At 46.9% G+C, this 14,252-nt stretch overlaps 1 protein-coding gene across 1 annotated transcript in view; it reads right to left on the bottom strand.

The window, feature by feature from the left end:
- Nucleotides 1–14,252, bottom strand: part of ARHGEF26 (Rho guanine nucleotide exchange factor 26) — a 110,545-nt gene that overhangs the window by 27,681 nt on the left and 68,612 nt on the right. The window contains exons 9-10 of the mRNA XM_046666588.1: nucleotides 11,438–11,527; nucleotides 4,303–4,457 (exon numbers count right to left, since the gene is read on the bottom strand). Coding sequence (XP_046522544.1) covers nucleotides 4,303–4,457; nucleotides 11,438–11,527 — 245 coding nt within the window. The remainder of the gene's footprint in view (nucleotides 1–4,302; nucleotides 4,458–11,437; nucleotides 11,528–14,252) is intronic.

Genomic DNA, 14,252 nt, shown 5'->3' with positions numbered 1-14,252 from the left:
CCAGCTACGCGACTGGCCCACGGTCAACAGATATTCATGAAGACTGTCACGGCAGCCCTGAGTGTGCAAGGCCGACAGGACAGCATGGACCAGAGAAGCCCAAAGTGCTGGCAGAGAAAGCACGGGGTCTTCCGGGCCCACAAAGCAGCAGAAATACCCCCCCGACCCCGGGAGAAGACTGGATGAGAGCAGCCAGTGGGTGTGACAATCAACCACGGATCTACAGAATGGAAAGGACTTAGCCTGGAAGAGGCCTGGGAGCAGCGGGATCAGGGCAAGGGGAGGATTCAGCCAGGAGAGGTCCTGGCGGCTAGAAGGCGGCCCAGTGAGGCCTTCGTGTCAGAGGCCAGGGACGGAGTGTCTGCACAGGACTGGCTAGGCAGCTCTGTCTTTACAAAGTGTCCTCGGGCTGTGGGGTAAGATGTGGATGGAGGTGCGGTGGCAGAGATCCAGGTAGGTGTGTCCTACGGGCGAACACAAGGTGGCTGGGGCAAGGGCAGGAGACAAGAGAGCAGAGCCGCAGGCTCATGGGCTGCGGGGAAGATGGCAGTGGCGGACAGGAGTGCAGCGAGATGCAGGGGGCCCTACCGGGTGGATGGAGACATGAAGGCCCTTTCACCAAGGAGGGGGTGGGCTCTGGAGAAGGAACATGCTTGAAGGAGAAGATGCGGATGACGGTAACCTACGAGACCTCCAAATAAATGTGTTCAAGACAGACAACCATGATGACATTCCAAAATCAGGAAAAATGGCATTTGGTCAGTGCTAAGGAGATGTGTCCTAGAACTAAGGTGAGATGCGGCAGCACGTTTACTGACCACATGTGTAAGTGAGGCAGTGCTGACGAGCTGAGGGAGTGCGGTGGGCCGAACTGTGCCCTCCAAGAAGTACGTCAAAACCCTAAGCCCAGGACCTGGACACAGGGCCCTGTTTGGAACTAAGGTCTTGGCAGACGTCATCAAGTTAGGATGAGATCCTTCTGGAGTAGAGTGGGCCCTAGCTCCCATAACTGGTGTCCTTATAAGAAGAGGGAGATTTAGAGATGCACAGGGACCCAGGAGAAAAGAAGCCATGCAAAGACAGAGGCAGAGATGGGAGTCACACTGCCGAGACGAGGCCCCAGGAGCCAGTGGGAGCAGAAGAGGCAGGACAGGACTCCCTCGTGGGGCCTTCAGGGGTGGGCGGGGGGAGTGCTACAAAAGTCCTGATTTTGGACTTCTGCCTCCAGAACTGAGACCATAAATTCCTATTGTTTTAAGCACCCACCGTGTGGCCCTTGTTACAGCAGCTGTAAGAAACTAACACCAGGGGAAAAACTGTTCTTAGCTTCAGAGGAAACGGGAAGGTCTACGCCAGACACAAGGCACCGAACGAGAACACGGCCGTCAACTACCTGACAGAACACGTCTTCGGGAGTTTGAACCTGTTTAGGCCTTGGATTCAGTTTTCACATATCAAAACCAGGGACAATTGCACTTAATTCCTCAAGTTGTACATGGGGTACAGTCTACACTGCAATGGATAATTAATTATGAGCTATTACTAGGCACAAATTGGACACTGCCCTAAGTTATACTCACTAACCTATGAGATAACATGGCGACCTTTCCTTTTCTAGTACCATGTTACTGTTACTGCGGTGTCAGATCTGACAGGTCTGCACACCCTCCCTACTCTGAAGGTGACGCTGGGTGACAGGTAACAGCGTGCCACCACCCAGAACAGTGGCTCTCGACTGGGGGTGACCTGGGTTCCAGGGACATGACAACGGAGACTTTTTTGGCTGTCACAACTGGGAGGGAGGAACTACCGGCAGATAGTGGGCCGAGGTCAGAGACGCTGCTAAATGCCCCACAAAGCACAGGGCAGCCCCCAGCAAAGAGCCGTCAGGCCTTGTGTGCAAGCGCAGAGCTCTGCTCCAGGAGCAGGGACCAGGCGCCCACAGCGAGGCCTTGAGTATCACGAGTTCTCCTTCTTACCCAGAACAGGCACACCGGCCACGTGTCCTTTCCAATCTGGCTAACTCCCGGCAGACGCTAGAAACTTCCTTCTGACACTCTGGAAGAAGTGAACACTCCCATCCAGATGACAGCTGCACGGACTCACGGCCTGCAAGCACCTGCAGTCACAGGCCCCGCAAAGCCGAGGTGGCCCCTGGCCCAGCGACCTGTCAACCCAGCTCAGCACAAACCACCCGCCCGGCTGGATCGGGGATGAGGAACTGTCCCCCGAGCTATCTGTCCCAGTGCCAGGAGCCTCCCCAAGGATCCAGTGGTCAGCTCTGTGGCTGACCCCAGATTACAATTCGGCAGTAGTGGCTGGACCATCCACAGAGCGGGTGCAGGTAGCCACCCTTTATCTGAACCTCGTCGCTAGGCCGAAGCCACTGTCTGTTGGGAACTGGTGGAGCTCCTTTGCTGTCCCCTGGCACACGAAGCCCTGCAGGGGGTCCTGACGCTGCCCTGTGGTACCTGTGCACACGGCACGTTCCTCACACGCTGGTCATCAAGCTGCCGCGGTCTGCTCGTCGCCCACACGATGTGCTCTGGTCTCAAACAACTGTAGCCTCCAACCTACTCTCTGGTCAAGAGCTCCTCAGAAACAGGACAGGCTAACTGAGAGGAGGAATCCTGTCTCGGTGAAGGCCGGCTCAGGAACTATGGGGCGCTCTCCAGGGGGCAGCATATCCCGTTCTTCCTTTTACCAATAACACAAGTGCACACACATCTGAGCAGACGAGTGTGCAACAGCTGGGAAAGCCACGTCAGACAGCCAGGGACCCTGCGCAGGGCAGCACACTGCTGAGCAGAGCAGCGTGGGCCTTGATTCTGACCTTCCAAAGTCTGTGTTTACTGGGCAGTTCTACAAGAGTCCAAGAATAAAAGTATACTAATTGGTTTAAATACTCAATGTTTTCATCAGGTCACTGAAGACATTATAATCAAAACTATATTAATATTTAAAATCAGGTTGGTACTGTCGACATGTATTTTACCATCAAAATCAAAAGTTTAGTTCAAGGTTCTGGTCCACTGAGACAGGACAAATCTTTGAACAGCTGGAAGATGTCAGAAGTCAGGAGTCCTGGCACTTGAAGGGTCCTATACAGTTACTCTCCCCTAAAAACAAAACATCTCGACGAGAGCCAAAGAAAACAAGCGATCTCATAGGAAACCGACCAAACATAAAAATACAAAATTATAATTCCTCTCCAATCTTTATTTATAAAATTTACTTAGCTACTAGAACTATTTAAACTGTCCCAAGTAAGGGAAACAATTTCTTCTTGAAGTCACGGAAACATCATTTTCCGGCATATGAGAAATAGGCACCGGCATCATCATGTGTTTGTCATGGTTGTACTGGGGTTGTCAGGCTGGACCCTACAAAGTTCCTTTCAGCTGGACAGCCAAGCAGCTGACAGAATCCATGAGACGGTCTGACTAAAGGAGCCAAACGATAGATAGCTCGAGGTCTGCTCGATTTCGTTTGAATTTTCAAGCTAAAATGTCAGCAACTCAGAAGTCGAATGTAAATAAACACGCCATGGGGAGTTTGGGAGTTTGTTTTATGTGTTCACACAAGTCTGTCCACGGCTCTCCTCACCTCGTCTAAACCTGCCCGTGAACCACCTACTCCTGGGACACGCAGCCCACTAGCACGGCCTTCACGTGTGGAAGAGCACACCACACATGGATGTTTTCCTCTAAGTTCACACTCTGTAGGACCGGCAGGAAGATGGTGTACAACCCTGCACACAACCAGGAGTCTGAAGAAAGGAGAAGAGACACTGCCACCAGCTGATTTGGAGTATTCAATACTTCAGAGTATTGTCACACAGTCCCGGGCACGGGGAGACTTTTTAGACTAACAATTGTTAAGAGTGGGGATTTTAAATTAAGTTACAAAGAGCACTAGAGCTGTGCCCACGCTTGTTCTCAACTGGAGCAGCTTTTATCTGATTTACACAGAATTCTACAGCAGAAGAAGACTGAGAAATGCTGGCTGGGACTAGGAGCGTCACAGGGCTGTCATGAGAAACTCAATGACACAAACATGTGAAGGCTGAGGACCATGGCTTCCATGCTGTAGAGCTCAGCAGAGACTGGCGGGAAAGACAATGCTGACGATGATTCGGGTCTTATCTGGGCAGGTAACTAGAGAATGCGAAGCACAGATGCTACCACGATTTCATGCATAGAGACCAACATCTAACACCTCCAGCTTTTAAGAACCATCAGCCACCCCTGACAGGCACTTCGCACCTGGACGTACAGCCCGCGACGGCACAGGAAGGCTCACCTCTTCTTCTTGGTGATGATGAGCACATCGTTGAAGAGGAAGAAGTAGACCTGCTGTCTGGACATCCTCCTCGAGAAAAGCACCGTGTCCTCCACGTAGGCCGTCAGCTCGCCCCTCTTGACCAGCCACCGGGAAGAGGAGACCAGCGGAAAAGGCTGCAAGAGAGAAAACTCAGTTCCCATTCAAACCGAATTCAAGTCCTTTAAAGATTATCGAGTAAAACACAAACTGACATTCCAACCAATGAGACAGACCATGGCACGCATCGTTTTTCCATATAATAGGGAATTACAATTACAGAGGTACAGTCCATTCTCCAAGAAAAAACGAAAAACATTTTCCATATTAAAAACTACCAACTTGCCAATATGACAACAAAAACTCCATGAGAAGATGTTATTGGGTCAACCAAGAATGACCATCCTTCCACTGAGTCTCAACCAACCAGGAGTCACTGAGACTGAAAAACCTCAAGATGAGATCTGTCGGCATCAACTGAGTTATTTTAAATATCACAGACCAGAATCTAAACATACGGGAAAACACAGATAACCGAGGTTAACAAGAGACAAATAAAAGCCTGCATTCACTTTAGGAACTGAAAGGACTTTGATAAAAGGAGAAACACCAGGCGAACGTGTGTGCTGCCCGCTCACTCTCCTTCACCTGTCTGGGAGGACACCTGCTCTCGGCCTGTGCTGGCTCTCCTCAAGGAATTGCAGCCCTGAAAGCATCTTTCTGGCTGTGAAAATGAAGTTCTTCCAAACAACCCATCCTAATCTCACAGAAAAGGCTGCATACAAGGAATTCCATTCTGTTTTTTTCTTCATTCAGTTTCCAGTTTCCAACCGGAAAACTCTCAAAACCACAGAATAATCCCTACCCTTAAGAGCTCTTTTTTTTTTAAGTTACCAGAAATACTTACTGCCAAAAATCTGATTTAAAAAGCTATATCCATAAAATAAGCAAAAATTCTTGGACATGAAAGCGAACTGTTTTAGTGTGGTGCAATCACATGTTATCCTTTCCAGGGAATAATGATTAAAAACAGCCTTGGGAAACTAAGGATATTAGGGAGGAAGTAAGAAGGCTAAGACAGGATTTCATATTTTTTTTAACTTCATAAAGGACTTTTATAAGAAAGTTGCTTATTAGTTATATATGATTTTCCTGAAGGTTTAAAAAAGATGAAAGATCATGTCTGACCTCAAACTTTAAAAATGGCTATTAAGGGAGTTCGTGGCGTTTCCAGCCCCAAATCTCAAATCAGACAATTACCCAATAGGGACGGCTGAGACTTAAAAGGCTGACAGACAGAGAGATTGCTCAGAAAATGCAGGAGGATCCCCCCAGCAGCACACATGAGAGCTGCCGGTCAGGGCAGGTCCCGCTGAGTGCTGTCGGGACTGAACACTGCCCTCCGGCTACTGTGTGTAGCCCTTCGGATGAACAAGGACAGGACCACGGCCGTGTCCAGTGCACATGCCACCCTGTGGCTGTTATCAATTTAGGGGATGGAGGAAGAAAGGTTTTCAAACTGTTTTGTTGTTTTCAAATAGATGGATTTTTATGGACTCCTCATACTCCACTAGGCAAAAATAAAAACTTCTAATGAATATCTAAAATTGACAGTGGCTTTCAATACATCTATGCTTCTTTTGAAAACAAAAATCTGATATCATAAATGTTTTTTGTTTCAGAATGTACTGTTGAAAGATTAAACGCATTCAGATAGTTTATTTTTAAAGAAATTATGAAAATGACCGAAAGAATCAGAACAAACCAGAACGGGCATAAGTGAGTCCCCATACTTCAGAAGCTCTAAGACTAGAACCCAGGTGTGAATCAAAAAATAGACAAGAAATTCATGAACGAAAATACACCTTAAAGGCACTGACGTAATTCCTATGGAGAAAAGACTTTTTCTTTTTTGTGTTAATTAGCATCCTAGAAAACTAGCCTCAGCATAAAATTTAACTCATTTTATGGGCCAGCAAGACAAGGAAGAGCTGCTGAAGAGTGATTTTTTAAAAATTGAGATAAAATTAATCATTTAACTGTTTAAAAGTATACATATAATAAAGTGGCATTTAGCACATTCATAATGTTGTACAATGATCCTCACTGTCTACTTCCAGAACACTTTCACTACCCTAAAAAGAAACCCATAGCATTAAGTAGTCACTCTCTATTCTGCCCTCCCAATGGCAACCACCATTCTACTTTTTAGCGCTATGGATTTGCCTATTGTGGACATTCCATATAAACTGAATTATAGAACATGCGACCTTTCTTGTCTGACTTATTTCACTTAGCATCGTGTTTTCAAGGTTCATCCATGTTGTAGCATTTATCAGAACTTCGTTCCTTTTTATGGCTGAACACTATTTCACTGTATGGATGCACCACATTTTGCTTATCAACTCACCAATTTTCTTGAGGGACATTTGGGTTATTTCCATTTTTTTGGCTATTATGAGGAAGGTTGCCAAGAACATCCACACACCAGTTTTTATTGAAGAACTGTTTTCAGTTCTCCACATAGGAGTGGAACTGCTAGGTCATTTGGTAACTCTTACGTTTAAACTTTTTGAGGAACCACCAAACTGTCTTCTACAGTGCAAAGACTTTTTAACACCTCAGATTTCTTCATTTTGTCTGCTATATGTTCGACTTCTACTTGCTAGCAAGGCCGCCAAACACCAACCAGCAAACCCATCCACCAACCAACATACCACCCCCCCCCTCAATCACCGTTAAATTATGGCTTATAGAGTAGCCCAAGAATCCTCAGCTTCTCCATGTGCTAACTTATAAGGTCAAACTTTCTATTACCAGACAAAAATTAATCCTCCCAACTCTGGGAGGCAACTTTTAGAGAAAGCTGTAGTCTCGTGAGAAAAAACACCGGATGTGAGACACAAATTAAGCTCTGGTCTCTGATCTAAGTCTGGTGACCAACTTTTTCTCTATAACCCTCACTTCCTTTCCATCCACCAAGCTCCTCGAATGCAAGTCCAATCTGTTTAAACTGTTTCCCACCCCATTCGCTCATCAACACACTGCAATACATCCCCCGCACCAGGGACACTCTTCTGACAACACGTCTAATGGTGTTTATGTCTGTTTGCTACAAACCAGGGCTGTTTCCAGTTCTTTACATCCATTATTAATGTAATCCTCACAATAACTCTAGGGGGGAAGTACTATTATCAGCTTCATTTTACGGTTCAAAAAACTAATAAGACATGAAAGTCAAGAGATGCCCAAGGTCACACAGCTGGTAAGTGGTGGGGCCACAACAGGAGCCCAGGCAGGCCAGCTGCAGGGTCCACTGGCTTCCCATGTGCCATGCCAGGGACAATTTCCACCCCTCTCGTTCTTCTACTGTGCAGCACACGACGCTCTTCCAGAAACTGACACATTCAAAAATGAAAACACATGTGAGTGTTGTCATACATACGCATATGCATATGTATATATATATTTACACACACACACATATATAAGCTTTTTCCCCCTTCAAACTAGAGGACCAGCATTATCACACCATCATTGTTAAGAATGTGGACATTGGAGTCACTTGCAGGTCTGAATGAATCCAGGCTTCATCCTTCTTGTATAACTTTGAGCAGATTATTTAACTATCTCTAGCTTCAGATCCCTCAACTATAAAATGGGAATAATAGGAGGATGCTTCATGGAGTTCTCACGAGAATTAAATGAGACTACATGAAAATGGCACCCAAGAATACTTAACAAGCATTTTCCCGGTAGCATCGGCTGTGGCAGTGCACCACACCATAAACCAAAGACGGCCAGTGTAGACCTCGCCACCTTTCCTAAAACACTGTTTCTCCTCACGGATCCCAATCGTAGTACACAGCGTGTCTCCATCCAGTCAACCAGCCTGGACGCTGGGGAACCCGCTGCTGCCCAGTCTCGGCACCCTGCCTGTCCCTCCTCATCTGCTTCCAGTCCCCTAACTGGTTTCAGTCTCTGGGCTCATTACGTGCCCAGCTCATCCTCTGTGCGGCTGCCATAAGGCACGTCTCCAGTAACACACTAAATCTGGTGTGTGTGTGTGGAGTGGGGAGGGGGTTGGTTATAAAAAACCAAGTACTATAAAAACCACTAAGTGAGACACCATCCCCCTGCTCCTCACCTCGCCAGATCCCCCCGTGAGGCAGTAACTGTTATTGTTCTTCTGTAACTTTGCAGAGATTTCTTGCACATAAGCAAACTGTGTATTCTTCTTTCTTTCTGTCCTGCATCTTTTTCCACTTAATATAGGAGAAACCTTTCCATCTCAGTACCTAAAATTCTCCTTCATTCTTTTTTGTTTACTTGAGTGGTATTATGTTATCTGGGTATAGTAAAAGCTATCTAATCAGTCCCCTATTGATAGATATTTAGGTCGCTTCTAATCTTTTGCAACTACAAACAACGCCCAATGAATAACTCTGTGTGTATGTGTCTGTATACACGTTTGTGTGTGATTTTATACATTCAGGAGTCTATCCACACGGTAAATTCTTAGAAGTAAAATTGCTGGTCACAGGAACTTGCATTTGTAATTTTGACGATTACTGCCAAATCGCCCACCACTGGGGTTCCAACAGTCTTTCCCACCAACCACATGTAAAAGCGCCTTTCCCTCCAACCTCACTGATAAAACGTGAGAACTTCTGAGTCATTTATAAACCTAAGACGTGAAACACATTATTTTAATTTCAATCAGCAATTTTCTTCCGAATGAGGTAAATCATCTTTTCAAACATTTATCGTTTATCCTCTTCTGGGAGCACTTTTCCAACGTGCCATTTTCTGATGGTCTTTCCTCCCTATCTTTTTCTTATCACTTCAAGTTTGTATGTTGGGGATATTAACCCTTTGTCTTTATGTGAGCTGCAAATACTTTTTCCAATTTGCTATTTTCTTTTTCATTTTTCTATGGCTTTTATTTTTTCCTCTATAGAGAAATTTTTTAAATTTTCATATCGATGAATTTATCAATTTTTCTTTGAATGACTTGTGGATGTGGAATAAGCACAAAGGCCTTTTTCCCACATTGCTAAAGTCCTTACTAAATGCACGTCTGGCCGTGTCACTTCCTGCTGAGAACTTCTCAGGGGCTCCCAGACAGCCTCGCTCAGCCCTTCCTCTTAGCATGCAGGCCCCCTGAGAGCTTCTGCTCACCACTCCGGTTCTGCCCTGCTCCCCTTGCACCCCAAGTCTACGCTCACGGATGAGAACAAGGCCTGGGCTGCAGCAGCCAAGACCACGCCCCGTGAGTTTGTTCCTGCCCCGACTCCTGGGAGACTCTCCCTAAGTCATCCTCAAGATTCCGCTCACACCTCTGGCAGGAACCTGGACTGCTGCAAGCTCCTGCCCTCCACCTTTCTCTCGGGCTGCCCCCCCCCCCCGCCCCCCGCTCCCAGTGCTCCCAACAGTCCTCCATCCCTGGGACGGCTGCAGGCTTGCTGCCTCCTCCAGGCCTCTGGGGTCTTCCCCACCCTGTCAGGCTCCCGAGGGCGGGGCCCTGAGTTTGTCCTCCACCTGCCTCCACGGAGAAGGCGCTCATTACCCCTGTGGAGGGACAGACGTGCTTAGACGGGTCCTGACCTTCTCCGAACATCTACCTTCTCACCTTTAAGACGACTGAATAAAAATGTTCCCTGTTACCCACAAAGTGCTAGGGAAACAAAGTCCTAAGATCTTATTAGTATTTCTAAGTGGTCTGAATTCAGTGCTTCATTATAAAGCTAAACTAAAAATATTTTCCTTTAAACTTACAAAAATTTAAATTATCGAACCAAAAGAAAACAAATAGCCAAAAACTCATGAACTCAATTGATGTTAATCACTTACTCTTAAAGATCCTTGGAGTAAGCATTTTTCAATTACAAGTTAATTCTGGGTTCTAGAGAAACAGAGCTTAAAGACATCTTAAACCAACTGATTTTCAGTGAAGAAGGAAAAATAAAAATGGTTAGGAAAGAGAATTATCATCTTTAAAAAGGAGGGGATAAAAAAACTCGGATGTCCAAACATATTTCTTAAAATATTTAGAAACAAAGTACAGAGAAGGACAAGATCCTTTTTGAAGGACGGGTTTGAAATTGCTGTAAGTTTCCATATGAGGAAATCATAACTATTGAAAGTGTCCGTGTCTGTGCTCTTTTTAGGTACCCACCACCCTCTGTTCTAAGAAGAATGATGCATCACTTTTCTGCAAATCGTTGTGGTTGGGTTTACGGTGGAACAGTTTACATGACCCGCAAGTCAGGACGCCTGGACCCTCGTGCTGACTCTGTCACCACCAGCCAAGCGACCCTGTTAGCAGTTCCTTATTCTCTGGGCCTTGTTTTCCTCATGTATTAGATAAAAGGGTGTGGCTGCACTGGATCAGGGTCCTCGAGCTACACGACACTGCAGAGAATCTGCTCGGCAGCTGATAACTATTCCATGCCATCAGGTAGGAACACATTTACCATGAAAACATGAAGTTGCTTAGCTAAATTTACACGTTATGATGAAACAGAATCACGATCATGAGCACTCACACCCATGAGGACTCAGCTATGACCCAACAAAGGGCTGGCCATGGCCTAGATTTGCCATTAATTGCCATTTCTTCTTTGTGCCTCCTGTCATCTGCTCCTGAGCAGTATCAGACAACACATATTCAAAACAAACTTGGAAAGAACATCCCACTAACAATCCTTTTTATAAACTGGAGAAGGAGCGTCCGCTTTTGATTTGCGAGAACACCCTGCTCCAGCTCATGGAATACCACTGGTTTGCAGGACACTGAGAATATGGAAGAAATCTTTCCAATCTAAAATTCTATTATTTTTAACTACCCTTTTCCCAAGTTTGATGTCTTTCTGGAAAAAAAAAATGTGCTAGTTAGATAATATCTGACGTCAAGGCCTGGAGAAAGGTCACTTTGTCTGGTACATGCAGGAGCAGAACTGCCTAAAGCTCCTGGGACTCCCTCTGCCAGCCTCTCTCTAATCAACTTGCTGCCCCTCTTTGAAAAGCAAATTCAACTCTCTCAACTATCTCTCTATTTACGTAAGATTTAAGCAAGAGCAGTAACAAATCTGTTCACAAAGAAGTAGGAGAATACCTTGATTTTAAATTCCAGCTGGGAGTTAATTGTGTACATCATTTCGGTCCTTTCCATCTTCCGGGCGCCTTCATTGCACAGTCGAACCAGCTGGGAACACAGAATCACAGGCGGGTTAAGAGGTCACGGGCAGAAACCTCACTTTCAAAAGCAGACCTCGTGCAGGAAGTAATTAGCACTGGAAGCCCCGGGGACTCATTTCTGACCGTTAACGAACTCAGAGTTTCACAGTTAAGACATGGCACCTGCTCAAGAGTGGTGTCATTAGGATGTGAAGACAGAGGGAACAAAACATCCTGGGAAGTTTCAGGGACACACACCCTGTGTGTTCTCAGGCCCAGGCCCCCCGCACACACGGGACCGGCTCCTCGTGCAGTCCAGGGCTCTGTCCACACTGCTCCCTCCTCTGCCCTCCTCGCCTTCGCCCATGGAACCCCACCCAACCTTGGGGCAAGCTGTGCCCCTCTCCACTTCCAACCAGAGCAGCAGGAGGTAGCCGCCCACTTCAAAGGCAAAGCCTGTGACCAGGAACGGGAGGCTGAAAGCAGAGGGGAGCCTTCGCTCAGCTGGAGCCTGATGGTCAACGGTCCTTCAAGGACGGCCACACTAAAGGACATGCAGTTTAACCAGAACTCCTGAACTACCTGCAAACTGCATGCATTCAGTCCTCTGACCAGCGCCTGTGATACTGTCATTTATTATGAGAAACGTCTACCTGGCCTTTGTCCACAGCTCCTGGCACATGCCACCCAAAAGCCTTGTCACTTCCTGTTCAAGAGCCACAGGACATCTTTAGCTGTAACATTTATTCACAACAAGCCCCTTTCAACCACACCTGAGTGTATGTTAATGCGGTAAGTTCTGGAAAGGCCCTAGGAAGGGAGCTGGCTGCCGGGAGAACCAACCGTGTGATGAGAGGGCAGAAGCTTCAGCCCTGCTCCTAGATGTCCACCGCAGGGCAGAGGGGCTGTGGCTCAGCTAGGTCACTAACGGCAATGATTTAATTCATCTCTCGTGCCTGCATAATGAAGCCTCCATAAGAACCCCTGCACTCCAGGGTTCAGACAGCGTCTGGGCTGGTGACAAGGACGCATCCACGTGCTGGGAGGGCGGCACACCCCAAACTCCATGGGGCCAGAAGCTCCCATGCTCTCAACCCTTCTGGCCCTCACCTCTCCCCTCAGCTGGCTGTTCATTCATGTCCTTTAACATCTCTTGTAATAAAACAATAACCTAGTAAGTAAACTGCTTCCTGAGTTCTGTGAGCTGCTCTAGCAAATTGACTGAATCCAGTTGAGTCACGGGAACCTCTTATTTACAGCCCGTCCATCAGAAGCGCATGTGACAACTTGGACTCGTGACAGGCCAGTGCATTGAGTGGGGAGGAGTCTTGTGGGCCTGAGCCCTCACCTGTGAGATCTGACAGGTTCCAGGTAGAGCCAGAACAAGTCGTAGGACACCCAGCGGGTGCAGCAGACTTGCTCGGCATGGGGACCCTCACATCTGGCAACAGAAGTGTCAGAAGGGACGTGTTCTGTGAATACTGAGTGCAGAACAGGAGCTGTTCCTTTACGCTATACCTGACACACAATTAGTCATTGGCCTAAACCAAAACAAACTCTCATGTCCAGTTTTTCTTTTTTTTTTTTTGCTGAGAAAGATTGGCTCTGAGACAACATCTGTTGAGGATCTTCCTCTTTTTTTTTTTTTCCTCCCCAAAGCCCCAGTACATAGTTGTATATTTTAGCTGTAGGTCCTTCTAGTTCCTCTATGTGAGCTGCCACCACAGCATGGCTGCTGACAGATGAATGGTGTAGTTCCATGACCGGGAACTGAACTTGGGCCACTAAGGCAGAGCATGCCAAACTCTAACCACTAGGCAATGAGGCCTGGCTCCCCAATTTCTTACTAACTGAAAAGTCTGTAAAAAAATGGGTCATTGGCCATAAAGACAAATGTGAGTCTCAAAAATAAAAGCTGGAAATTCTAATTGGATTTATTTAGTTAGAATTGGGTAAGTCAGACATGCCCACTGTAAGAAAAAAGATGCTAACACAGGAATAAATAAAATAGGCATAAACGGTTCTGACCCGAGCCCACTGCGCAGCAGTAACTGGAGACAGGCTGGGTTCTGCTTTCTCTTTTCTTGTGCTTATGCAAAGACACACACATGTACAATCTTTACATGGTTTCTCTTTTCCTATGCTTACGTGAACACACACACATACGTGTATAGAAATCTTCCCTTTACATTTATTTTTGTAAATGGATCATTCTATGCTCATCTGTGACTCAATTCTTTTCACTTACAATATTCCCCTGATAAATGTAACCAATCACTGAAAACAAGTTTATTTTGCACCTGGTATGCGTCAGGGGCCGGGTGACAACACTCAACATACAATCCGCATCCTACTTAGTGGGGGTGGGGTACAGGAAAGACCTGAGACCTGAAAACTATAGACTGTAGTCTCCTACAGGAAAGAGCAGGGGGTGAGGGAGGGATGTGGGGGAACGGGCTGCTCTGAGAGGCGCTTTCCGCTGCAGCTAAGGGAACAGGGGAGCTAGTGTCTGAATGGGGGGGGCAGCGGTCCTGGCAGAGAGAGCCCCCTGCACAGAGGGCCCATGACAAAAGTGTCTGAGGAAGTAAAGATACTGAACAAGGAGGACAGCACCAACAAGGCTGAGGGGCGGCCAGGCCCAGAGCTCGCAGGTTTTCATGGCGCTGGCCTGTACCTAAGAAGGGAAGGCCAGGCCCAGAGCTCGCGGGTTCTCACGGCGCTGGCCTGTCCCTAAGAAGGGAAGGCCAGGCCCA

The sequence above is a fragment of the Equus quagga genome, chromosome 1 (assembly GCF_021613505.1).
Source record: "Equus quagga isolate Etosha38 chromosome 1, UCLA_HA_Equagga_1.0, whole genome shotgun sequence".
Taxonomy (NCBI): domain Eukaryota; kingdom Metazoa; phylum Chordata; class Mammalia; order Perissodactyla; family Equidae; genus Equus; species Equus quagga.
Note: the sequence above shows the minus strand (reverse complement) of the source record. Positions and strands in the feature narration are given on the sequence as shown.